We start from the raw sequence: 24,763 nt of genomic DNA on the forward strand, positions 1-24,763 counted from the left end.
ACTTGGCATTATTTCCTAATGCAAAAGGCAGTCTGACTCCCATTTAGTTTATTTCCTTTTTGTTCTAACAGCATCATTAATTGTACTGTGAGGGTTGTTGTCTGCTGCAGCTGTCATCAGAGGAAAGGAAAAACCCAGCAGACAGTCTTTGGGTGCTGTGGGAAAAAGATAGAGGTGTTTTGATTTCTTTTCTTTGGTGGGTTGCTTGACCATAGAAGACTGTCACAATTAGTGTTGATTCCATATAGCAATTTCACTTCTGGTAGGTATTCAAAACCTGTCCCAAGGAGCTTTCACTGGACGCTAATGTAAGGGAGGTAAAACCGCAGTACCACTCGCTGCCGTTCCGCTTTGGGAAGAGTTTGTGATAACAGCTAATACAGAGATTTTGTAACTCAACTTGAAGAAAAATCAAGCACCATCTATGAATTCTAAATATTTAGGACTCTAAAGATTACTTTCTGTTTGAGTTCTGATGAAGTATTTCCAACTGCCAGTGAAGGTGAGAGTTAACAAAACGTGTGCAGTGGCAAAAAGTTAAAAATTTAAGAACTCTTAGTAATACTGCTGCTGCAAAATTTTAATCTAATTTCATCTACTGATGTAACACTGCAAATGTGCTTTAAGGATATTTGAGTGTATTTCTTAGCTAAGAGAGTGATTGATTACACACAGTTTGCCTTTTTATTAAATGCTGGGTAACAGTCTTTTTTATTGTCAGTCCTCAGTTAACTAATTGAAGTATTTGCGGTATGTGTATGTACATAGTGTGCGTAGTCATACAATCTCTTGAGTTTTTGATAGTTTAAGATCTTAGAGTATACATATAAGACGAAGATTTGGTGTAGGCATGTGTATTCATAAGGTTTGATGTGAAAAGAATCTTACCAGTATTTGCATGCAAAGAAGTTTTAGGAGTGGGTGGGTTTCTGATGAGACGAAGGCAAAAAGTAGGTGAACGTCCTGAAGTCTGGTATTCATTCAACAGAAGACTGCATTTCCTAAACTGGAAGTAATTTAATCATGTTTGTATCTGGAGTAGTTAAATGAGCTCATTTTCCATAATTACTTCATGTCTAACAGGCCTGTTGCCATTTGGATTTGATGTTATGATTTGTATCCTGAAAGGAAAGGAGCTTAACCACTGGACGTTGAAAATAATCAATATATTTCATTGTTAAGATTTGAACAGAGGCTGTGTTTCAGATGTGTCTTTAAAAAAACATCCTGTCGGGCTGAACCTTTTGCTTGCGATCGTATTGCTGTGGCCTGTTAACATGTGTATGTGACATGAGGAAACCGCTTTTGCCATCCCAAATGACTGCATCTGTTCTGTGTTGCTGTTGGGACAGAACCATCTGAATATCTTAATCATTATTTTTGTTGTTCCCTTTTACTGAGCTAGAAGGAAAAGCTGTTCTATAATTAAGGAGCTATTTCCAGAAAGTGGGTAGCATTAGAACTGGTGCTGTAGGATCATTGCAAAGGAGGCGAATAGTTGTGGTTCATGTCTAGTGCCGTACGAGTGAGTGAGAGTAATCTCTGTTCAAAGTAGTTTCTTGCTAGGGAAAATATAATTGCTCAAGAAAAGCAGAGATTTCGTGCGAATAACTTCTCGTGTTTGCTGGTTGTCAGGCAGAGACTATGGAGTGAGTGAGTGACAGCCATAGCTGTATATAGAAACATGTTTACATCTTCAGTAGCAACTAATTTTTATCAACAGGGTAACATTTGTTTTAGCATAGCCAAGAAGAGACCTAGTGTTGACTTAAATACTTCAGACTCACTTAAATGATGGTATACAAAACCAGATGGTTGTGATAAACTGTGTTAAATAACTGATTCTGACTTTATTTATTCGTATATCCTACTGATGGAAAGTAGCTGGTGTTAGTAGCATTGCATCTCTACTCTACAAAGCAACCAAATGAAGGGGTACTGCCAAAATGATGATGTCTGAAATCAGCACCAGGATACACATCTTGCATTTAGCTTTAGCTATTCTTTGGCTTTTCCCCCTGAAAGATAATAATGTCTTCTGAATCATAATTCATTTACATAATTCAGTAACATGGTCTGTTACTGAAATCATTGGAATGATATCGGAATTGAATTTGGCAATTAAGCTGTAGATCCCAGTTTTTCCACATACTATATGATAACAAGTTTCCTTTGATTGTCTAGCTTTCTTTTTAAAGATAGGTTCTGTCCTAAGTCATTCAATTACGTTACTTATGATTCTGTAAAGTAGAATTCCAATAAATTAGGTTTGGGGTTTTTTTGGGGTGTTCCCCCCTCTTCCTTTCCTGAAAATGATCCCAGCTAAAAAAATACTGCCCTGATGTTTCAAGTAAATTTACTTTTCTTAATCAGGTTTATTCAGTTTTCTGTGATGAGGTATGTTTGCAAATGCTAAAAGTCTGTACATTTTCCTCTATTCTAGTGCCTGATGACCTCTCCATAGAAGAAAGAGAAGAGCTTTTAAATATTCGTCGCAGGAAAAAAGAATTGATTGATGATATTGAGGTAACTGATTTATCTGTAAAGATCCCTAGATGACTGCTTCAGTAGATTAAATTATAGTAAACTGCATACCTAGGTATGAATTCCAGGTAATGGTTTTAAAAGCATATAAATGGCTTAAGCTAAATAGTACTGATAATAAATAGGATTTGTGCATCATTTTTGTACTTTTAAAAATTGTAACTTCTGTATTTATGTAACATAATTTGTGCACATGTACACATCTGATTTGTGTAATCAGGAACTCATGAAACAGCAGATTTACAGGATAGGAGTGAGTGAGAAATCTGGGTAAAGGAATCTTACACTGAAATTGGTAATGGCAGTTTGGTCTTGGTGCTCTGACGTGAGCACACACTGGGAGTTAGATCCATGTGTTCAAGTCATTCAGCTGTGGTAAAATCTTTAAGCTAAATATCTAAGGAACCTGCAAGACTCATCACTTTTCTTCAGGTGACTAGCAAATACTAAAAACCAAAATCTAATTTATCATATTAACGTATGATAGATGATTTCAAAAAGTGTTTTAATGTAGGTTAACGTATTGTCTTTCCTTCTTTTGGCAGAGATTAAAATTTGAAATTGCTGAGGTTATGACAGAAATTGATAATCTGACTAGTGTAGAAGAAAGGTAAGTAATAGTACCATATGGTCACGATTGAGTAAGACCTTGGAACAGGTCTTCCAGGAATAACAAATAAAAATAGCTTTATAAGGCTAAACAAACATTGGATTGCCTTTATTCAGTCTGTTACAAAGTCTATAAAGCCTGACTTGATCCTGTTCAGGTGTGTCATTTATTTGAATAGAGAGTATGTTGGATGGAATGTAATATTTTAGACTGTCCAGTTGATAATGATTTATCTCAGTATGATAATGAGTTCTCTGAAGCTGCAATCACTTGAAGGAATTGAAAAAGAGTAACAGAATTCTCCCCCTTATAAAAAGTGAATGTCTTGGTTTTGTAATAGAAAATACAAAGCAGCCAAAATACAAATTGAGAGAAGCTCATCCAACAGTTGAAAGAGCAACTGATAACTGCTTATTGTTTCTTCCTTTTCTCCCTGTGTAGCAAAACTACACAAAGAAATAAGCAAATAGCCATGGGAAGGAAGAAGTTCAACATGGACCCTAAGAAGGTAGAGAATTTTTATTTTCCACTTGTCAGGGATGAAGTTCCTGCTTGTAATGTGATCTATGACAAATACAGTCATGTTTTAAGAAGGTATCTCTGATAATGCAAGTTCACAGGCCTTCTTTGTACATCCTGTAACACACTGAGCAGAGGGTTAAATTAGCAGCAGTCATTAGTCATTTGCCAGTCGTGTACTTTTTTCACTTAAGCAAATCTTTTTGGATAATGGAGGTTATTTATCGATAATCAGATAGGTCAGGTATTGATTGAACTGGCTTGCAGAAAGATTACTTGTATTTGATAGAGGTGTTCTATGTTGATATCTCAAATATCATTCTAAAAACATTGTGATGTTTGGTTATTAGTGTGGCCATACATATTATTTTTTTTAGTGCCCTATTTTTATTTCTTCCAGAATATCTTTAACATGTTTTTTTAATTTGTTCCGATACAGACTTTTATATTTGCATATCTAAATTATTTGTGAAAAAGGCATGTATGAACATCTGTATGTTTGTATACATATATATGTGTACTTATATGACTGTACTTAACACCTGCAGGTAGAAACTCGGTACCAGTTTCAAGAAGTTTACTGTGCATTTAGCCAAGTAGTAGTTCGTATCTCTGGAGTGCCTCTGTTTTTCTTAAATAATTGTTAATTTTCTGGACAATTCATGGACCTGCACATTCTCTTACAGACCTCCCCTGAGATATTGAAAAGAGATGCTTTGATATATTTGACCTTTTGCCTTTACTTTTCATTTTACAGCTTCCTTGCTTTGTTTTACTGCCTTCTGTTGTTTGTAATTGAGAGTCCATTTTAAATTTGTGAAGAGTGTTCTTTAAGGTCTTTTTGGAAACTGTTTAGCGTATTTTTTTCCTGTGTTCTTTACGTGTTTTCTTTCCAATTGCATTGAATTCAATTACATTTTGGTGGCTTTTCTGTAATGTTCCAAGTACAGTGATGACTATTATTTTTCAGGCTGTTTTCAGTTTACCAGAAACACTCAAATACTTTGATATATAGAACCCTTTTTAAGCTGCTGACCATGTCTTTTATTTTTATTTTTCCATTTTGCTGACTGTCTAACTGCTGTTCTGTTGATGGCAGAATACCCCCAAATATCCTGGTAGTTTGCTGTTGTCCTCCAACTCTTTTGTGTCCTAGAAGTTGGTGGCAAAGTCGCTGCATGATGTCAGATGCCTTTATTCCAGTATTAACTATTATTTGTTACTGTCCTTGCTGGGTGAGATAGTTTCTATGAATAGATGCTGTGGCTGCATTGCTATTGTAACATAATTTAAATGTGGTAAACAGACTTACAGTAGTAATTTCTTAGTCATGTCTGTGAATCAGTGGTGGCCTGCAGTAGCTGACTGCAGTAAAGCTAGATCATCTTGTTGTTCGCAGCTGCTACTTTAAATTACAGGCAGCTAAAACATATATCCCTCTAATGTTGAGAGAATTAACTTGGAGTCATTGCAAAAGGGATGTTTCGCATTCATAAATGGGAGGGAAGATGGTCTCTGGAGTTAGGAATGTGAAAGAACTGGGGTAATAATACATGCACTGAATTCCCCAAGTTTTCTTCTTTAAGTAACAGAGATCTAGTGTTTTCATTTTAGCAGGAACACAGTGAGGTAATTTTCTTTTACCCCTTTCATTTGAAGACCTTTATGTGTTCTAGTGTGTATGTAGAGCAATTCTCCCTGCCCCCGCCCAGAAAACCCTCATTCAAAATAGCTGTGTTTAACGAAGCTACGTGGTGTAGTATCACGTACCTTGTTGTTTGGATTTGGTTAGCTAGTGTGGGAAGGGCTGTAATGGTGAAGTTTGTAAAAACACGTCAGGAATCCCTCTGCAGAGGACATAAAGCTGTGCTGGAAATTCGCAGCAGTGGAATTCAGCAGCGCCTGTGTTGACCCCAGAAAATTAATTCTCTGACAAAGGCAGGGTTTAAACAACTGCAAAATTTGGGATTATGTTACTGTAAAAATGATGAAATCCAAAGCAGATTTCATTACACTGACTTAAAATAATTATGCAGCATTTATAGTGAATATTGAATATTTCTGTAGCTGTGAATCTTGTGTGGGGAGGTCAAACTAGTACAGCTGTCTTCCCTCTCCTGTTAGTCTATAGAAAGAAAATTTGCATCAAGACAAAAGATAGCGTAGGAGTTGACGAGGGTTTGACTGGCCTATTTTACCATTTGTTCCAGCCACTGGAGTTGTCCCAGACAAATTCATTTTCCTGTCTATTTGGCTTCTGGTTCTTTCAGTTCTTAAGAATAATTAAAAAAAGACTACCAAGAAAAAAAAAATCCAGAAAAAGGAAAATTAATTTGATTTTTGTAGTATGTTAAAGTATCTGTTTCAGTGCACAGAAATTTGTTTTCCAGGCTTCTAGTCAAGTCCGTTATCTTTGTCAGTAACTTGTACAAGTTTTTAGAAACTCCTCTGTCAGTCCGTTGACACTGAGTGTGAATAACGGGGTCCAAGTGTTGGAAAACGGAATCCGCGACCGCCATTTCTGATGTTTGTTGGAAGGAAGGTTCTCTGTTGGTTGACAGAGCCTGAGAGCTTTTTCAGTAACTTGGTATAGGGAAAAACACATTATGCTTCATAGTCAAATGAATTTTTTGTACAAATACTTAGTTATCAAATAAGCTTTGAAGGGATGGTTTTTGAGGAATGCTGAGCTATTTCTGGTTCCAGATAAAATGGATATATTCTTTGCAACTAAATCATGTCTGTTCTGAAATGACTTATCAAAATATTAAGATGTCAGAGTCAGAATACCAGTCTGTTACTGAAATGAAGTTTTCAAAGGAGGATAAAATTATTTTGAGAGAATTGCATTCCAGACTTCTTTTTAAGAGCTTCAAGCCTTATAACATCACAGTTCATTTTCTTTGTTAAATTAGGTCAGAAAATTGACTTTTTTTTGTCAGGCAGGTAATGATTTCATTATAAAAAAACCAAAATCAACCAAACAGAAGCATAATTACTTTCTTGAATGTTACTGCAGAGCCTTCTATGCTATATCAAGAAGTAATGTAAGTTTTCCCAGTTGTAGTGAAATAAAGAAATACATTGCATTTGCAGAAATTGAAAAACTTCCAGTGTTTTTCAGATTATGAAATATTCTAGTAGAAAAGGCTTGGAATAATTTATTAAGCTGTTCTGTACGTATTTGGAATCCAGGGTTACTTACGCTTGCTATTTCTGCTTTTCTCTGGGATGCTGTTAACAGTTTTATGAAATCAGCAGGTACAGCAACATCTTTGTTGGGGTGTGTGGTGGGGAGAAAGGGTGCCATCTCCTCATGGCCTGCTGAACGTTGGAATGACATCCCTTCCATCCTTTGCGTAACCTTTATATAACTCTCAGTCTCCTCTCTTTACCGCTTTGCAGAAAGTTCTCTGGGCATCCCTAGAGTGTGCCAGTTATAGGGCCAGTAATTTATGGAGGCATAGGAGCCCAGGGGCTTGATCAAGTACCTACTGAGGGACAGGGTAAGACTCTCCTCCTGGCTTTGTTAGAAGCTCCATGGTAGAAGCTTGACTGGTCTGTGAACAGTCCTTTGTGAATAGTCTAGTTCAAGTCCTTTGTGAATAGTTTAGTTCCAGCACAACCAGAAGTCACTGATAAATCCCGGTGTCAGCATCAATTCTTTTAAACCAGTTTCAGTATCTTCAGCCATGACTTCCACTGCAAGTAGTGGCTTGATGTATTGGGTTGCAGTTTGTAGGTTCTAACAGGTGCTTTATTTTGTGTCATGGTGGTAATTAAGTTATGCCTATGTACCTCTTCATTACATGATTTTACAGATTATGTCCCTGCAGACATTTATGCAATATTGCGAACAAGCCATCTTGCACGTTAACTCTGAAGAGCAACATGGAATCATTATTCAATGAATATTTGATGCTTCTATTTTTGAGGGATTCAAACTGCCACCTAGTACTTCTAGCCTTAAAAATATGCCCTTGTTTGAATCTTTAAACCAGTACTAAATAGTGCTTATCTAACTGAAAAACATTGTTTACCATTTCATTAAAAAAATAATCTGTAGACTAATGTAATTTTCAATGTGCTATGTATATGTCTGTGTCATTACATTAATACCAAAAGTTATGAGCAGTATTTACATAAAGGCTTGTGAAAGAAAATATAACATTCCTTTTCCTCTGGAATTGCTCTTCCTAGGGAATACAGTTTCTGATAGAAAATGACCTCCTGCAGAACACTGCGGAAGACATTGCACAGTTCCTTTATAAAGGAGAAGGATTAAATAAAACGGTAATTGGAGATTACCTCGGTGAAAGGTAAAATAAAAATATTGAAACTTTTTTCTTGAGTTTACAGAGCACACTCATAGGTTTTAGTAACTACCTTCACAGGCTGCATGGGAGAGCTGCTCTACTATCTTGACATCTATAAAAGCTTCAGCAGGACATAAAACTACTACGATATTGTGGCAGGTTTTTTGTTCTCTTAGGTGGTTGTTCTTTTTAAATGGATACACTGTGGAATGATATTTAATTCATTGATACTTACTGTTTTGAGAAAGTACTCTTACATTTGACTGTAGCGCAGAATTTAATACCATAAGCTTTTGGAATGTCTAAGACTTGTATTGCAACAGTTCCGGTAAGTCTTGATACTGTGCCCAGACAAGGAGTGATTTACAATTACCAATAATTGGATAGTAAAGAAATTCCTTATTAAAATAGGACAATAGTTAAAAGCAGGTTTTACTGTTGTAGTCTCCCTGACCGTAGACTTCCCATTACTAAGTAGGGTCTCGAAGGGCAGCCACACTGTATCCTTATCAATCCTAGTACAATAAACATGCAACAAGCGTATTTATGCATGCTGCTGCAAAACATGGTCAAAATGCAAATTACTTCCATTGCTGTGCAACCCAGGAGCTGATTTTTGAAAATGGCAGCAGAAAGAGACAGAAGTGAAGAGTGGGTTGGAGTATGTGTATCTGCGTGCTTGCACATGTTCCATTTCAGATGCCAGATATGGATGTTTAAAAGTTGACTCATTTAGGATAATACTCCTGTAGTGATATGTTCTGGCAGGTCCTTTTTGAGGCAGCCATAATCTGTTTACAGCATCAACGGCTCAGTTTGTGCTCAGCAATTTCCTCTTGACTTTAACAGTTTTAATGAAAGTTCTTACTGTAATACATATATTTTGAAAATAAATCTTCACTATGAAGTTTCTGTACAGTGTATGTAGACATTTCCACAGGTTTTTTATACATCAGCATTATGTTGTTTCTCTTGAATATTTGGGCAGTCAGCATTATAAAATCACATGTTAACGTGCATAATTGCAAAATTGTAACAAAGTTTGTGTAAAGCAGTCTGTGTTCATTTTTGAAAGCTGCGTTCTATCGTGGTATTATTTTCTGAAATACTTCAGTTTTTCTAGCCCTATTCTCAGAACCCCTGTGCTCATGCAGAGAAAGGTCTTACCCATGTCCAGGCCCACTGGAGTCATTAATATTTCTGTGACTATTCATCAGTTCACATTTAAAACTAAAAAAATTATTACTTGTTCTTTTGTATTCCTGGCAGGGATGCTGCTGGGCAGCCCTATGGTCTAATCTGAAAACATAGGGCAACCTTTTTTAATACTGAATATGTATACAGATAAATAGACAATTCAGTTATACCCTCTGAATTTTTCAAGACTTTAAATAGACAAATGTAGTGGTCATACCAAATAGCAAATATGATCAGGAAATTTTGTATAAATCTATCAAGTGGATAATAAAATCTTAAGTGGAAAAAAAATTAACATACCGCTCCTATTTTGCCACAAGGCAGAAGCAGCCTATCCATTTTAAGCAGCTGAAGTCAAAAAGAAATTAATTTTTTTTGTACTTTAAAACGAGCTTTTATTCAGCGTACCTAGTCAGTCTACTTTAATTTTTTTTTTTTTTTGCATATTTCTTAATTTCTGTGGCGGGTATAATATATTAATACAAAAGCTAATGGTATTTCTGTATTTTTTTTCTTCACTTTTATCAATTAGTAATGGAGGTGGAGATGAAGAGATGATAGTCTGATTTTCAGGAATGTGTATGGAAGTTTCAAGGTAGTCAGGTCTTGAATGGGGAGTTTGTTCATCATACTCCTTCGAACTGCAACATTAATTTCCTAGAATCCTAATAATTTTTATTCATGTTCCTCTGAAGGGAATATATTAGGCCTTTAGGTCCTGAGGTAAAATAAATACCCTGGGATAAAATAAAATGTGACAATTGAGATGGGTCTTAAGCTGCTAGGTTTTGCTTTTGTGACTACCTCAGAAATAAGCTGTTATTTGTGCTATGCAAATGGCAGTGCATATTATAGATGAGTTTTTGTTATGTGCGATCTTTTATCAAGGCATTTGGAGTCTGAGGACATTCTCTTTGACTTTGCCACTCCCTCTCTGGGCCCATCACGAATTACGTCTGCATTCTAGCTAAATATAGCTGAAGATGAGACCAGGATAGTCAACAGAATGAAATATTTGTGTAACATTCTGCCATAAAGCAGCATTATAAATTATTAACTTTTATGGTGTTACAGCACTCAGCAAACTGAAAAAAGTGCATGGTAAAATGGAACAAGAGAATACTAAAAATGTAGAAAAATTAAGGGGTGAGCTACATCCTATGAAAGTTTTAAGATTTCTTTATATGTGGGTAAGTCTTTCAATTTTTCAAGTGGCTTCCTAGACCTTTCCTGATACTTGGCTTGTGTCTTTGGAACTGTACCTGGCACAGATAGCACTATTAATCCAGTCTGCATTAAAACCTAGAAGAGCAAAAATTAGAGTGTAAATCTAATATATCTTAGAATCATTTAGGCTGGAAAAGACCTTTAAGATCATCAAGTCCAACTGTTAAAATTATGAATTACTGCAGCTTTATGTATATATAAGCAAAATCAATATTTGGCTTAGAGTAGCAAAGTACCCCCCATGAAGTGCTCTCTTTTACTATACTATTACACCACACCACTGTAGCATAAAGTAGTCCTGCAGTTGCATTGGGCATTACTCAATTTGATGAGAATCTCTCCGTTTTGCTTGAGAGAGCTGATGTGTTCTTCTGTAAACAACATGGGGACATCCTAATGAATGAGTAGTTTGTTTTGAGGTATTTACTTGTGAGTGTTACAGGTTAGTCTGACTATGCAGTCAGTAATGCAAAGACAGTTCTTCGTGGGTGCGCACCTTTCTATTTTCAGGTGGAGGCTGATACGCAACATTCTGCCTTGGTGATGTATTTAAAGCACACCCTGAGGATTATATATACCTTTATGCTTCTGGTATATGAACTTGGGGATGGTGTAGGCTCAATTCTGTCTGCATCCAAATAGTTTTGTGTTCATTAATGTTTAAATGGTAACTTCTGCATTTAAACACCTTTGTATCAAACAAAGCATAATTTTGATTTACATAGCAATGTAAAAGATAGGTGAGAAGAAGTCCGTTCAAAACGTATTCTGATTTTAGTAAACTTTCATTGTAACAATTTTGGAGAATGGAGTAAGAATATAATACATACTAAGTAAACCCTTGAAAAAGCTGTTATTTTTCTTAGGTACAATCAGTTGAAGCATTTCTGTTCCTTATCTTTGTACATAAATTAATATGCCACTTTAATATTTTCTGTTCTTAAAGGAAAGAAATGGGTAGTTTGTTTTTCATGTTACATGGCTAAAGAAATGAATCTTGTATCAACTGTTGTTTTAAGAGTTCATGACAATTTCTGCAAAAGACTTTTTACTGGGTAAATTTATCGGGTATCATCCCATATCAAGGCAGGTTCAGTAATAATAAATGCAAAGCAAAGAAGGCCAGGCTGGTTTTGGGTCATTTAAATAAGCAGTGCTAAAATCAGTTCAAGTGCACTGGCTCTTGCTAACCTACCAGCAAAAGTGGGCAAAATACTAGTCTTACATATTAAAATACCTCTCAAATGAATGTTTCTGATATCTTAGATTTGATCAGTATATAATTTATTTCCTTGCTTATTCTCAGAAGCAAATAGGGATAACTAACAAGTCCTTAAAGCTCAAAACTGTAATTGTCTATTTCCATTTTTGTCTTTTATAGAGACGAATTTAATATTAAAGTTCTTCAGGCTTTTGTTGAACTCCATGAGTTCGCTGATCTCAATCTTGTACAAGCCTTAAGGTGAGCAAATTCTTTTTTTTTTCCTTTTTTTTTTTTTTTTGACCTGAGCTTCCTTTATCGAATTGCACGTACATATGAGTCACTGTGTTGATTTATTCGTCAGAAAGCTGATCTACGGCTCGGCATAATTATACGCATTACTGTGCAAGTTAGCAGAGACAGCTCTGTTTTAACCCTTCCAACTGCTTGCGTGTGTGCTGCCTTTGAAGGTGAAAACTTACAGTTACTTCAAACAAATAGAAGCAGCCAACGCACAGCCATGACTCTTTGGTATGCCTGCCATATGTGGACATTTGAAGATCTGATTTATGTCTTAGCATAGAGATAGGCAAAACCCAAACAAACTCCTAAGCCAAACAAATAAACAGTTTTCTTTGCTGCCAGGGTTCTCCTTTCCTCCCACCTCAGCTTGTTCCTTGTGGGGTGGGTGGAGTGGGCTGGAATTCCACTGGCCATAATCAGTGATGATACTCAAGTGCAAAAATGTAAACTTTGGACCAAGTAATTTCTTTCTGCATCCCTCAGAGTTTCCCACTTTTCATGTGAAAGAAAGTGTGGTATCTTAGTGTACTTTTTTCCCATGCAAAGTGAACAGTTTACTTGATTTCTCTGGGATGCTAGCATAGTGTCCTTGTGAACTCCCTTCTCATCTTGGTGGAAATCTGTAATAGATCCAGCAAATTAAGTTGATTTAGACAGTTCTGCCAGTTTAGTTGCCACAAGTGACTCCCTCCTGACACCAGATAAATTGAAATGTCTGTGTGATCTTTGTCTCTGGTGCAGTGCCTTGTGATACGGAGTCAGAACAGTTTTGCTATGATTGAGTGATGTGATGATAACATGAGCTGCCTGAGGCTTGAGCTAAGGAAGCCTTTTCTCTGGCTACTGAAGCTTGTCTGGGAGGCTTCATACTCCTCTCTTACCCAATTTAACATTAGGTTTGACTTTATTCTTCCTTAGCAGTCGCTACTATTAAATGTTTGTATTTTGGTAGCTTACAAAATTCGTGATCTGGGTTGGAACCTTGCATGAGGTGAGTAAAAGACAGTACATAGAGCTGACAAACTAAAGATGGCCTGCAACACTTTAATATAATGTACTAAAAATGAAAACTGATGAAGACAGGAATAAATGGTTATTATATCGGCACCCAGTGTACAGGGACTATCGAGAACTTGTTTTGCATGGCAGAGCATGTAACTTTGCTGGTTTAGATACTGTTTTCATTCAGATAATTCTTTTGCTAAAAAAGAAAAGAATAAATGATGAAATTCATTGGAGCTTTTTAGCGTCACAATGTGCCAAAAGTGAATTTGTGAAGACTTCTGTCCTGTATGCATTCCAGTGTACCTATATGTAGAAATAGTAAGTTACGAAAGCAGAAGCTGTGCCAGTTCATGGTGCTAAACAGCAGCACAGATCTCCTGTGTATATCACAAAATTCCTGAGATAATACCATGAGTCTTTAAGAACTAGGTCTGATTCTTGTAGGGTGGACTTACACTAAACAGGCAGCACCTCTCTAAGCGCTGGGCATTTTCTTGTTGTTACTATTTTTAAAATGTTTTCAATGAGTTTAAATAAAGATGTTAAGTGTGTTTGTATTCCTTGCTTCTCTCCCCTACCAGAAATATTTTATGTAATGTGTCTTTTCACATTGTAAGTAAAGTCTGTCTGAGGGCTTATTGCTTTTAGTAGCCAGGAAACTCAGGGAGGGTTGAGCTGATTGTTTCCCCGTAGCATTCTCATGACAAAAATGGGATGCATACAGAAAATTGTTTACTAGTCTGGAAAAAAGAAAGAGTCTCAGAATATGAACGGCCGTATTATCTTGCCTGATAGCATGCAGTGTTGCTGGCTGAATTACTGGGCTAGCCATCTGTGCATGTTGCTTTATAATAGCTCCTGACTTGTGTGTTGAGAGATTCAGAACATCTTTCTAGGACGTTTTATATAGACATTGCTGATTTTTTTGTTTGTTTGTTTTGTTCTGATTATTAGTAATATATGCTTAATAGATAAGTATTGAAATGAGTCTTAACAACTGTCCTTCCCTTCTGTAGGCAGTTTCTGTGGAGCTTCAGACTCCCAGGAGAGGCTCAAAAAATTGATCGTATGATGGAAGCTTTTGCTTCACGCTATTGCCTTTGTAACCCAGGAGTCTTCCAGTCTACAGGTTAGTCACAGGAAACAATAGGAATTCTTAAGTGTATGTATATTTTTATTTATTTATCTATTTATTTGATCATCTGTGTTCTTCTACATCTGATGCAAGGAGATGATCACCAGTTTGGAAGTTCAGGATAAAATAGTATGTGAAATAAGACATTTTCTGAGAACTGAGAATATGCAACTGTCTAATCCTACGCTTTGTTTCCAGGAGCAAGTTTATGGTCAGAATGTGTTTCCATTTATAAAAACATCAGCATTCATACATACCTAAGCAATTAAAGTATAAAACACACTTTAGAAATGTCATCAAAGATTTTGGCTGGGAATTGGAAAAGAAAGATTCTCAGGGGCTTAAAGGCAGAAGAGGTGTGTAGGTTGGGTAATCTTGTTTATCAGTTGCAGGGACTTTACACCTCGTTATCTGTGTATCAAGTCCACCTGTATGTGGCTACAGTGTGTTATCTAGAAAGTAATCCATTTTTGTTGTGAGGATCATATCCTTACTCTTTAGCAGTCTGCTCAGCAATAATTTAATCTTAGAAATGCAAATCAGTTTTCCATTGAATGCCTTGGTTTAGAATTACTCAAGTCATAAAAGCTAACAAAACTTTGTGACAGGGCACAGAATGCCCTACTGTTATGGCATTGTTGGTCTGTTTCATTATATACACAGTTGATCACTTGGTTCGAGGAACAGATAGGCTAGGAAAAGGCTGATGTAAAGCAGGTCTGCAGCAGCTAGAGAGGAAAATACTTAGTGAAAACAAAATGCTGACTGAAGATGGAAACACATTTTTCTTCCATGTAGTGGAGAGGTTTCAATCCTGCTTTTTCTTACGCAGGATCTTGTACTTGAATTCTCCCAGAATTTGCTATAATCATAACCATGGCAAGAGACATGATAAGATCTCCTTTGTCATCTCTTAGTATTACTCAGTGATACTAGCCATGTCATATATGCCAAGAAATGGAGTCCATGTCATTTTCAGTTTGTTTAAACGCAGTTCTGATACTATTTTGAAGACACGGTTCTTTCTCTTTCTCAAAAGCTTTGGAAGTACTTTGAGTAGGAGTTCAATTCACCAAGTCTAATACAGGATCTACCAATATGGTCTAGGCAGAATCTCTGTGCAGAGAATGTTTTGCCCAACACCACTTCACGGTTTCAAGTAAAATGTTAATTCAAGGTGATGCAATGATTTCGAAGAGTTAAGAAAACTTTCTGGATTCTCTTGTACTGTTTTTCTCATACTGGCTTTTAATTTGAATGGTTACATATTTTTTTCTTTTTGGGCTTATTTCAACAGTCTTAAGAAAAAAATTGAGACTTTTCTGTCTTGTATAGTGTTCAGGATTTTTTGACTACCTGTTTCTTTATCAGTCATGATGAGCTATATATTAATTTTACAGGTTTGCGCTACAACACATAGGAAGATAAATAATTTTTCAAATCTAATTTCAGATACATGCTATGTGCTTTCATTTGCGATCATTATGTTAAATACCAGTCTGCACAACCACAACGTAAGAGATAAACCAACAGTAGAGAGGTTTATTTCTATGAATCGTGGAATTAATGAAGGTGGAGACCTTCCAGAAGAATTACTAAGGGTAAGTTAGACTGGGTAAGACACAGCGTTGCTTTGTGTTTTTAATAGGAAACTTAGAAGCATGTACAACAGATCTCAGGCAAATTTGTCAAGAGAAAGTAAGAACATTTGCTAGCATGTGTAACATTTGAGTAGCTGAAAGAAGCATTTTCTGATATTCACAGCTGCTTTGAGCTAGTTCTCCGTATATTCAGTCTTTTGAGGAGAAGAGATTCCAGAGAAAACACTCTGTATATCTCTCAGTAGTTTGCTGATGGCAAAATTCTTGTGGTATTGGTTTCTTATGAAAAGAAGTAGTATTTCTGGGTAAGTCAGAGAAAGATGGAAAAAAACAATAAAAATCATTGTTTCATTATTGCTTCTCATGTCTTTCCATGTGTCTTGTGGAGCTTCCTGCTGTCCCTCGAGATATCAGTAAAAGTACTTATTTCTCTAAGACAGTGTGATGGTCTGAATAGTTTTCTGAAAACCCAGATTCATTTGGCAAAACTTGTACTAAATGAGACCTGAAGGTGAAACCTTTGAAATACTGAATGCTGAAGTTAAAGAAAAAAATGTCTTTGCTAGGAGTGCTTATAAAAATCTGTAAAAAGAAGCACTTGTTTATAGATGAAGTAGTTAAAAATCAATTGTAATCAAAGGAGTAAACAAAGATTGAGAAGGGGGTGGTCCAGGATTTTACGGAGAGTATTTCCTATGTTTTTTTATGCAAATAGTCTGAGAAGCAGTACGATGTCCTGGTTGCATTTGCTGTTAGGCATTTATTAATGAGGTCTTTTTCCTTTTTTTTTTATTCTTCTAGAATTTATATGAAAGTATTAAGAATGAGCCGTTTAAAATTCCAGAGGATGATGGAAATGATCTAACGCATACATTTTTTAATCCAGATAGAGAAGGTTGGCTGCTGAAATTAGGTTAGTTATAAGGGCAGTTTCACTGCTATGTGTTTGTTCGCTGTTAGCATGTTTGCTGCTTCTGTGTCTTATCTGCTTTCTTGTGAAGGTAATAGGATTAACTTTGTAATATGTATTTTAAAATGTATGAGCCAAAATAAGTTAACTCCTTTACATCTGAAAGTTCTTACTTTTTGTTTTATGTATCCAAATTAGCAATCTTGGTCCAAACTTTTTGAGTTTTATTTCTGATATATGAGAAATATAAACTCGGTGACAAAAAGGAAACACCATATGGTATTTACCACATGCTGTGACTGATAAATAACAACTAAGTCTCCATAAGGTCATTTCAGAAAACTGTGTGATGTTTCAACAGTTTTCTGTGCACAAAAAAAAGGATTTCTCTTCAAATAGTTATTTTCGTATGTCTTTATTTTTCCATATTATTTGTGAGTTTCTCTTGGTTTGGTTTTGGCTATGATTTTTAATGAGTGGTTTAAATGTGCCTTCTTGTTTTCCTTATGGCCTATGACCTATCACCTTTCTGTTCTGTGACTGGCTGTCTCTGCTTATTCTGCATTAGGAGGTACGTATCTGATTGCTTTCCAGTGCCCTCTTCTTCAGTTGCTCATTCTTTTATTTTCTTCCTCCTTCCTCCTGTTTTTTTCCTTTTTATTTTTTTTTTTTAAATCAAATTTATTGTAGCATTTTGCTTTTTCACTCAGTGTCACTAACAGTATCATCAGCTGTACTCTGAAACAGAGTGGCATGTCAGTGTCTAGCTCACATGCGAGTGTGTTCTGCAAAAGAAGAAAGTGTTTACATGTAAAGCAGAAAAAGATGACTATTCAGCATACTTTTCTTCACTGAAGAACTTAACCAGGGAAGAATAATTTCTACTGGGAGAAAACAAAATGTCTTACTCTTGTAATAGAATTCCAGAGTGATTTTGTTACTTTTATATCAGTTATATTAGATTATTGAAAGATGGATTACATTTGAGCTATGCATTTATAAAGCTCTTCTTTCCTGCTTGTTTTCTTCTGTAAATAATATATTTAGCTTATGCAACAGAATTTTAAATGAGCCCCAGATTTAGGGCTGTAGAAGCCTCAGGTCATTTGCAGTCTCCTGGCACTGCAAGATGCCCTCGTTTACAGACTTCTACAGTTGGTGGGATTCACTTTTTCAATTGGGCTTAGGGAATTTTTTTCCTATATAAAGGAGACTGACATTTTATTTTAACATTTGTTTTTCAATTAAATAATCCTCTTTTCTATAAAACACCAGTATATGCTTTAATAGAGCCAGTTGTTGGCCACTTCAGTGTATAACTGCCTCTTAAAGTAGAAAGAAGTCTGCACCTGGAGAACAGTGACTGAAGTGTGAAAAGGGATGTGTGTGGGGGGGGGGGGGGGGGGCACGTGGGGGTGAGTACGATGAAAGAAAAGCCTTGTTAGAGCCATGGGCCTGCTGTGCTGATTGCACCTGGAAATCGGTGGTCATGCTAGTGCTGGAAGGAAATAGAGGCGAAAAGGAAGCATTTGGAATTCATACACTTGCTCTCCAATATCTTATTTTGACCTCTGCGCTACAGATGCTATAGTGCTCTTTGACTTTCTAACCACAAAAAAGCAAAGCTCTTGCTTTTTGTCGTGTTTTGGCTCAGCTGGCACAATTTCAAAGATGACTTTACAGCTTCTCTTCATTCTGTAGCGTGAGGCGATAGCTGGCTTAACTGGAAAAGCTTCCAAGGTGCTGTAGATAGATGCGCTTTCTGGACACGAGGCTGGGTATAAGCCCATGCTGTGCGGGTTTCTCGTCCTGTTGCCAGGGCTCTCATATGCAGAGCTGAGAGTGCAAGCAAGTGTGTGTGTGTAGAGAAGTGACAGCATCCCTTGTGGAAGAAGCTGTCAATAAAAGACATAAGAGATCTAATAAAATATAAAGGGACAAAGAAACTGAAGAAAAAAAGGTGACTGGGAGTCGGTGAGAGGTACCCTGTACTTCTACTCAGTCCAGCTCTGGCGCACAGTCAGTAACACCAGCTTTTCGTTACGTACTGTGTAGGTGAGACAGTGCACAGAAAACCCAACAGGAAAAGGCTGTGTGTAACACTACCACGGCATGAGGGTTATTTGAATAAAGAAATGAAACATGTCCAGAAGCCTCCAGTGAATTGGCCCGTAAATGCATGAAGCTGCGCTTCCATGAAAGACTTTTTTTTCCTGCAGACCTGGACTGGTACAAATACATTTTGCTAGCTTAGATGCATTGACCAGAAATAAACCTGGTGGGTTTTTATTTTTTTTTATTTATTATTTTCTTTCTTTCGTTGTCTCTTCTTTCCTTTTTGGAGTTTCTTATTTGCCAGGAGGCCTAAACTGTGTGTTGAAGGTGCTGTCTTGATCCATGTTGTTTGCGTTTTTACAATAAGTTTTCTGTTGGGAAGCAGTTCTTGTGAAATGGGTAGCATATCTTTCAGTTCTGGAAGATACTGATACTAAAAATTTCAGTATTATTGAAATACTAAGGAGGCTATTCCTGCATGAGCGTTTAAGTGCTCAGTTGTGGTAATACTGAAAAGTTGACAGACAGTTTTATGTAGAACTACAAGTATGACTAAGACAACTTGCAAACCCTGAGTATATCAAGACAGTGTCTTGTATTTGGTATTTCTTATAATCAGCTCTTCCCATTTATCTACTTGTGCCTCTCTTTATTGAGGCACCATATTGATTGTCCTTTGGGCAGGAGATGGATATAATGAAACTTACACGTATTGTAAAATATGTGTGCCTTAAAGACCACCCTAGCTCTCCAGCCTGGCGTTGGATTTTAGAAAGCTGGGAGGGTGCAAAATGCTTTTTGGACAATTTGCTGCTCCGAATTGTTTGGAGGTGACTGTTTAAGTCCAAGTGCCAAACCAGGCAGCCAGACAGAAATTCTGGTTTTATCTATCTAGACTCAGCTGGTACCTTTACATAGACACCTTTATCTTAGTAAAACTAAATTATCTTTCAGTTCTACGTTGTTCGAAGCATGATGTAAGGAGAATGAATGCTACAAGTGAAAAACTGAAAGCTGCTGAGTGCTAATGAATCCTTGCTTGCAGCTACTTGAGACATTATGAGCTTTTAGATTTTTCTGTGTCATAATTATTAGTGGTGTTGATACCGTGAAATTTTCTGCCATCCACTTTTAAGGTAATTTGAAATCTGTCCTAATGCCCAAGTTACGATCGTTTTGCACAGAGAAGCGTTTCCTTGCCTAGAACAGCTGCTTTTGGCAAACAGCTTGTTTTGCACAATATTTTCTTCTCATCGGAGCGAAACTGTGACATTATTCCACCAAACTGGAGAGGAAATGATTCAGGCCAGACACGTGATCGTGGTAATTTTTTTTTCTGCCAGTCAGGCAGTTACTGAGAGCTTGGAGATTGTCCAAAGCTTCACATCGGGACCTGCCCCGCCAGTGGCGCTTATCCCAGCACCTCTGTCCTTGAGGGGGTGTCGGAACCCGGTACCTGCCTGGCTCTCCTGGTACCTGATGCACTTCAAGGTTGAAGTGGTTCATGTTGTGGTCCAGGGAAGCTCCTTCAAAGAAACCCAAACTTTGATCCAATCCTCTGTGTAACTGCACAGTTCTGAGTCCATTCTGCCTAGTGGCATCTATGTGAACTGAGAAGAAGAAAATGGTGTTGATGGATGTGTGCCTCTCTTGCCCCTCTAAAACTTTATATAAACATGCTGAAGATCTGGGTAGAATTTTCTAACCTTAGATACATTGCTTCCTTTAGTCTTAAGGTCTTTTTTAATTTTGAAATTAATTTTTCCTAAGCCATTGCCAGTTGTTTTCCCCCTTTTAGTATCAGTGGTTTCTTTTACCTTGTTCTCTAGTTTGTACTTTGGCCAGAGTTGAAAAAACATAATCCCATGTTGGATTACGTAGGCAAAGAGGGTTTTTATTCTTCTTCCTGTACATTTTGCCTTGTTGTGGCCTTTTCTTGTAGTTTCCCTAGATTTCCACCTACAAGATACCATGCTGCTTAGTTTTGTTGTTTGAGATGCCTGCATTTTAGCTACTGGGCTAGATCTTTCAGAAGTACGTCGTTTCTATCTCTCCATTTCTGTAAATGTGCACAGATTTCATACTCTTGATTGCCTTGATCGTCTTCTGCTAACTTAATTCCTTCCAGTTTTAATCTTTAAAAGGCCAGGAGTTGGAATACGTTATGAAGTATGGTACTAAACCCTTTGTTTAGCAATCTCTGCCAAGGAAAAGAATGTTATCACAAATTCTTACCCATTAATCTTGCACACAGTGTTTACAGGCTGCAAAACCTTATCAGCTGACTTCTTGGGTTTTAGCCCGTTGTAAAGGCATATGAAGTGCATGTTGTATAGTGACCCTTGCAAACTTGATGAGTACAGATTAGATTGCCTTTCAAGCCTTATTAGTTTCTGTGCTGTTGACAGCTGCAACTAAGTAATGGGGTGGGGAGGCAGGAACTTATATGTGAGAACAGTTCTTTATCCCACCAAAAAATCCTGCCTCGCTGCTTATTTTTTCTGGAAGAGTTAACTCCTAGCTTGATGGAGCAGGAACTTAGGGTCTGTTCCCATGCCTCACCTGCGTCCTGTAACCTGATGAGCTACTGGCTGTTGTAGGGAGAAGGGAGCAATAAGAGGGACGGTGCTGGAAATATTTAATCTTCCTTCTGGCTTCAACATCTATACTATCCTGGAGCTGAGAAATGTTTCATGACAAAAGCTTAATCAAAACTGCAACATGATTACAAAAGGTTTCAGGTTTAGGAAATCAGGCTTTTCCAAAGAGAGGAGGTGGTTTCAGGAAAAATTTCAGCAAACTTGACTGTCATTTGCTACTTGGAACTTTGTGTTGTTCTAGGCAGCGTGTGTTGTAAGTCCGTCATTTCTGCCTTAAATTATAAGCAGACCTTCTTTTGAAGATACGATTATTACCTGATTGTTGCTTTCTTGTGTTTTGACGTGATACTGTAGTTTGAGAAACATCTTTGCTCAGTTTAAGCTGCATCTGTGATAAGTAAACAACTCGCCTGTTTGATTCATCCCGTCTCCTGCCAAATTGTTTTTCTACTAGAACTGGGCAAGCCACGGCACTTGGCGCTGGGTGGTGCTTGTGACCTGTTAGCCTGAAAAAGGTTTTTGTGCTGTTAAATGATGTCAGCCTCAGAGAGCAGAGCGTGACTTTAAGTCACAGCAGTGAAGGCTGGGGTTGTATGAAAACACATCCTGTTACGGCAGGAGCAAGGTCTGCCCTGGCGGTGGCCTCGGCCCAGCTGCTGCCTGTTCGGTGGCGTGGAAGTGACTCAACCCAAAGTTCGTCGGCTTTCCATTCCTAGCCCAAATACTTCCTGATACCTGACCCAGCTCTCAGTCAAGGTGATGGGAATTTTTCTAATGACTTAACGTGCCCGTTTGAATGTTTCTGCAATGACTTATTTAAGGATCTGTCACAGTGGTTGTACTAAAATGCCACCAGTTCTTCCCTCACTTGTCTCCCGTTCACGCAACCATTCATTCTGTCACGGCTTCTGCATCTTGCACTATTTTGCCTTATTTCACCGCACCTGCTTGCAGATTAAATTTTTCTTAAGATATGTGTGTGCATAGTGGAAACGTGAGTACGTTGAACAGTGCAGTGTGTTAGCACTGGGTTATCGTGTAGGTCATGAAACCAAGAAGAAGGAAGATACGACCTGCGCTGTACTTGGTCTGCAATGCAAACACGTAGTAGGCTGGTATCGAGAAATTTCATGGTACTCCTTGAATTGTTCTTTAATGTAATACGATTTGGATTTCTGTATTAAAACAAAACTCCAGCTATCTCAAGTAGAACAAAAAGATCAAATTATGGTCATGTGTTAGATTTAGCTATATGACTTGGATTAAACTGGGGGCCTTGTGTGTATTAATGGTACTCTTTTATGCACGGGTGTTCAATAGCAAGATCAGTTATTTTGAAATGTTGGGTTAATGAGATCAAATTAGTGCTGAATGGATGATGCACAGGTGGTGACATAATCCTGAAGTCAGATAACTATGGTGGAACTAAGCCTGTATATTAGTAACGTGAATGCTTTATCTACAATTGTCTTTCCTGGAAATGAGGTTTAAAAATAATGTAACTGTGGAATGCTAAACATGTTATGAAGTAGGTGATGGCAGAAAACCAGCTGAAAAGGCTGAGACAATAATGTGCCTTTCTAAAAGGGACTGTTTCCTGCAGTGTGACGCTAGCAGGTGGCAGAAAGAGCTTTGTGGTTGCTGTTGTCTAAACTGATAACGCAGGAATAATTGGCATTTTTTGGAGCAGTAGATATTTCTTCTGTCAGGTGTACTCAATGCTATGTTAACCTGTAAACAGAACATGTTTTTAAAATACTAAATGATGAAAAGGACTAAACCTGGTACGTTTTGGCATCGGATTTTCTCATTTTTGACACGTGATACTTGTTTTGCTAATAATGTGTTTAAGCATCTTAACGCACTTGATGTTAAATCTGGAAGTAGAGATGGGTTCTTAATCACATGTATGCTCACGAGTTGAGCGAAAGGAAGGAGATAAAATGCCCTTAACTATTGATAGGACCCTTTGCTTGTACAAACAGGTTGTGGAGAGGGTTGGTTCTGTGGCTGGAACCCAATTACTGTTTTTGGAGCCAGTTAGGTGGTGGGTCCCAGAGTGAGCGAGTGGCCGTGTGGTGGTCAGCCACCTGCCAGGTGACACCATGGCCCTGGCACCGGCCCCCCTTGGCCACAGCAGCACCGGCTGCACGCCTGAGGGCTCCATGTATCTGGATTTTTGATGCAGTAAACAACTGTGGTGGCATGGACAGAGGGAGCGGGTCTGCCTGCTCAACTGTCACATCTGTCCCCTGTAAGAGAGGAGGTACTGGCAGCGTTAGAGCAAACGGCTTGTGTGGCTGGTCAGCAACACCATAGTTATTGCTGTCTCGGGAATTGGGTCTTAATACAAGAGTGACATCAGCGTGTTCCTCTAACCTCAGCTCATCTGTGCCTGATCCATTTACAATTAAGCTGTATTTTGAAAACTAAGCAAAACTAAATTACTTTCATATCCATTGTTAAGCTTCGGCAGCAACAGACATTTAATTCAGCTATACCTTTTTATTGTAGGGGGAAGAGTAAAAACATGGAAACGAAGATGGTTTATTCTGACTGATAATTGCCTGTATTACTTTGAATACACCACAGTAAGTATATATTGGAGTGAACTTAATTTGTAATTAAGATCTTTAAGTGGCTAATGATGCGATATTTTCCTAATTTTTTAGGACAAAGAACCTAGAGGAATTATTCCGTTAGAAAATCTTAGCATAAGAGAAGTTGAAGACCCTAGAAAACCAGTAAGATACTTTCATAGTTGTTTTTTTTAATGAAGTAAACCATATAGAACTTAGATATAGTGTTAAATGAAGATACTTGCCAGATGTGTTTTTTTAAATTTATTTCCTTATTTCTATCCTCCAGAACTGCTTTGAGCTCTATAACCCCAGTCATAAAGGTCAAGTAATTAAAGCATGTAAAACTGAAGCTGATGGTAGAGTGGTGGAAGGCAACCATGTAGTGTATAGAATATCTGCTCCCACTCCGGAAGAAAAGGAAGAGTGGATTAAATCTATCAAGTGAGTTTAAAGTCTTAAATTTTGTCATTCAGAAATGGAGTGTAAGCTTTTTTTGAGTAATCCATTAAGAGAATTTGTTTGAAGAGTTCTGATGTGGCAATGTCCTTCAGGATTAACGACAAGCTACATGGGATTGACATGTCAAGATACAAGTCTCCTGTTACTGTCTGGTTCTAAGGAAATAGTTGTACTAACTCAAATGAGGAAAATGGACTTTTTTTTTTTTTTTAAAGCAAATGTAAAGCCTCATGGGAATTGTCTTTAACCCTAATTTTATTAGATACTTACTTCACCTAATAATTAACCATAGTGACGTGTATCTTAAGCATGTTCACAGTGCAGCTTTAAACTTCACAACTTGACTTTATCTTGGAAGGTTTATAAAGCAGACCCCAAAGAAATAAATAATGGTCAATATGAAGATACAAACTCTCAATAGATTACAGCTGAATAACATTTTTTCTAAAGAAATATTTGTGATGCCTAGAAGTCAGCCATCCATTATATTATTAAGAGC

The 24,763-nt window shown here is 37.4% G+C and overlaps 1 protein-coding gene across 2 annotated transcripts in view; it reads left to right on the plus strand.

Moving 5' to 3' along the window:
- Positions 1-24,763, plus strand: part of CYTH3 (cytohesin 3) — a 52,432-nt gene that overhangs the window by 24,012 nt on the left and 3,657 nt on the right. Inside the window, exons 2-12 of one of the 2 annotated variants that reach the window (XM_055805303.1) lie at positions 2,444-2,526; positions 3,090-3,154; positions 3,596-3,662; positions 7,874-7,992; positions 11,795-11,875; positions 13,939-14,051; positions 15,510-15,658; positions 16,460-16,571; positions 23,738-23,814; positions 23,896-23,967; positions 24,092-24,246. In XM_055805303.1, the coding sequence (XP_055661278.1) occupies positions 2,444-2,526; positions 3,090-3,154; positions 3,596-3,662; positions 7,874-7,992; positions 11,795-11,875; positions 13,939-14,051; positions 15,510-15,658; positions 16,460-16,571; positions 23,738-23,814; positions 23,896-23,967; positions 24,092-24,246 (1,093 nt within the window). Of the gene's footprint in view, positions 1-2,378; positions 2,527-3,089; positions 3,155-3,595; positions 3,663-7,873; positions 7,993-11,794; positions 11,876-13,938; positions 14,052-15,509; positions 15,659-16,459; positions 16,572-23,737; positions 23,815-23,895; positions 23,968-24,091; positions 24,247-24,763 lie in introns of those variants that run through there. The other variant, XM_005228955.4, reaches the window with a different exon arrangement.

This window comes from Falco peregrinus, chromosome 5 (assembly GCF_023634155.1).
Source record: "Falco peregrinus isolate bFalPer1 chromosome 5, bFalPer1.pri, whole genome shotgun sequence".
Classification (NCBI taxonomy): domain Eukaryota; kingdom Metazoa; phylum Chordata; class Aves; order Falconiformes; family Falconidae; genus Falco; species Falco peregrinus.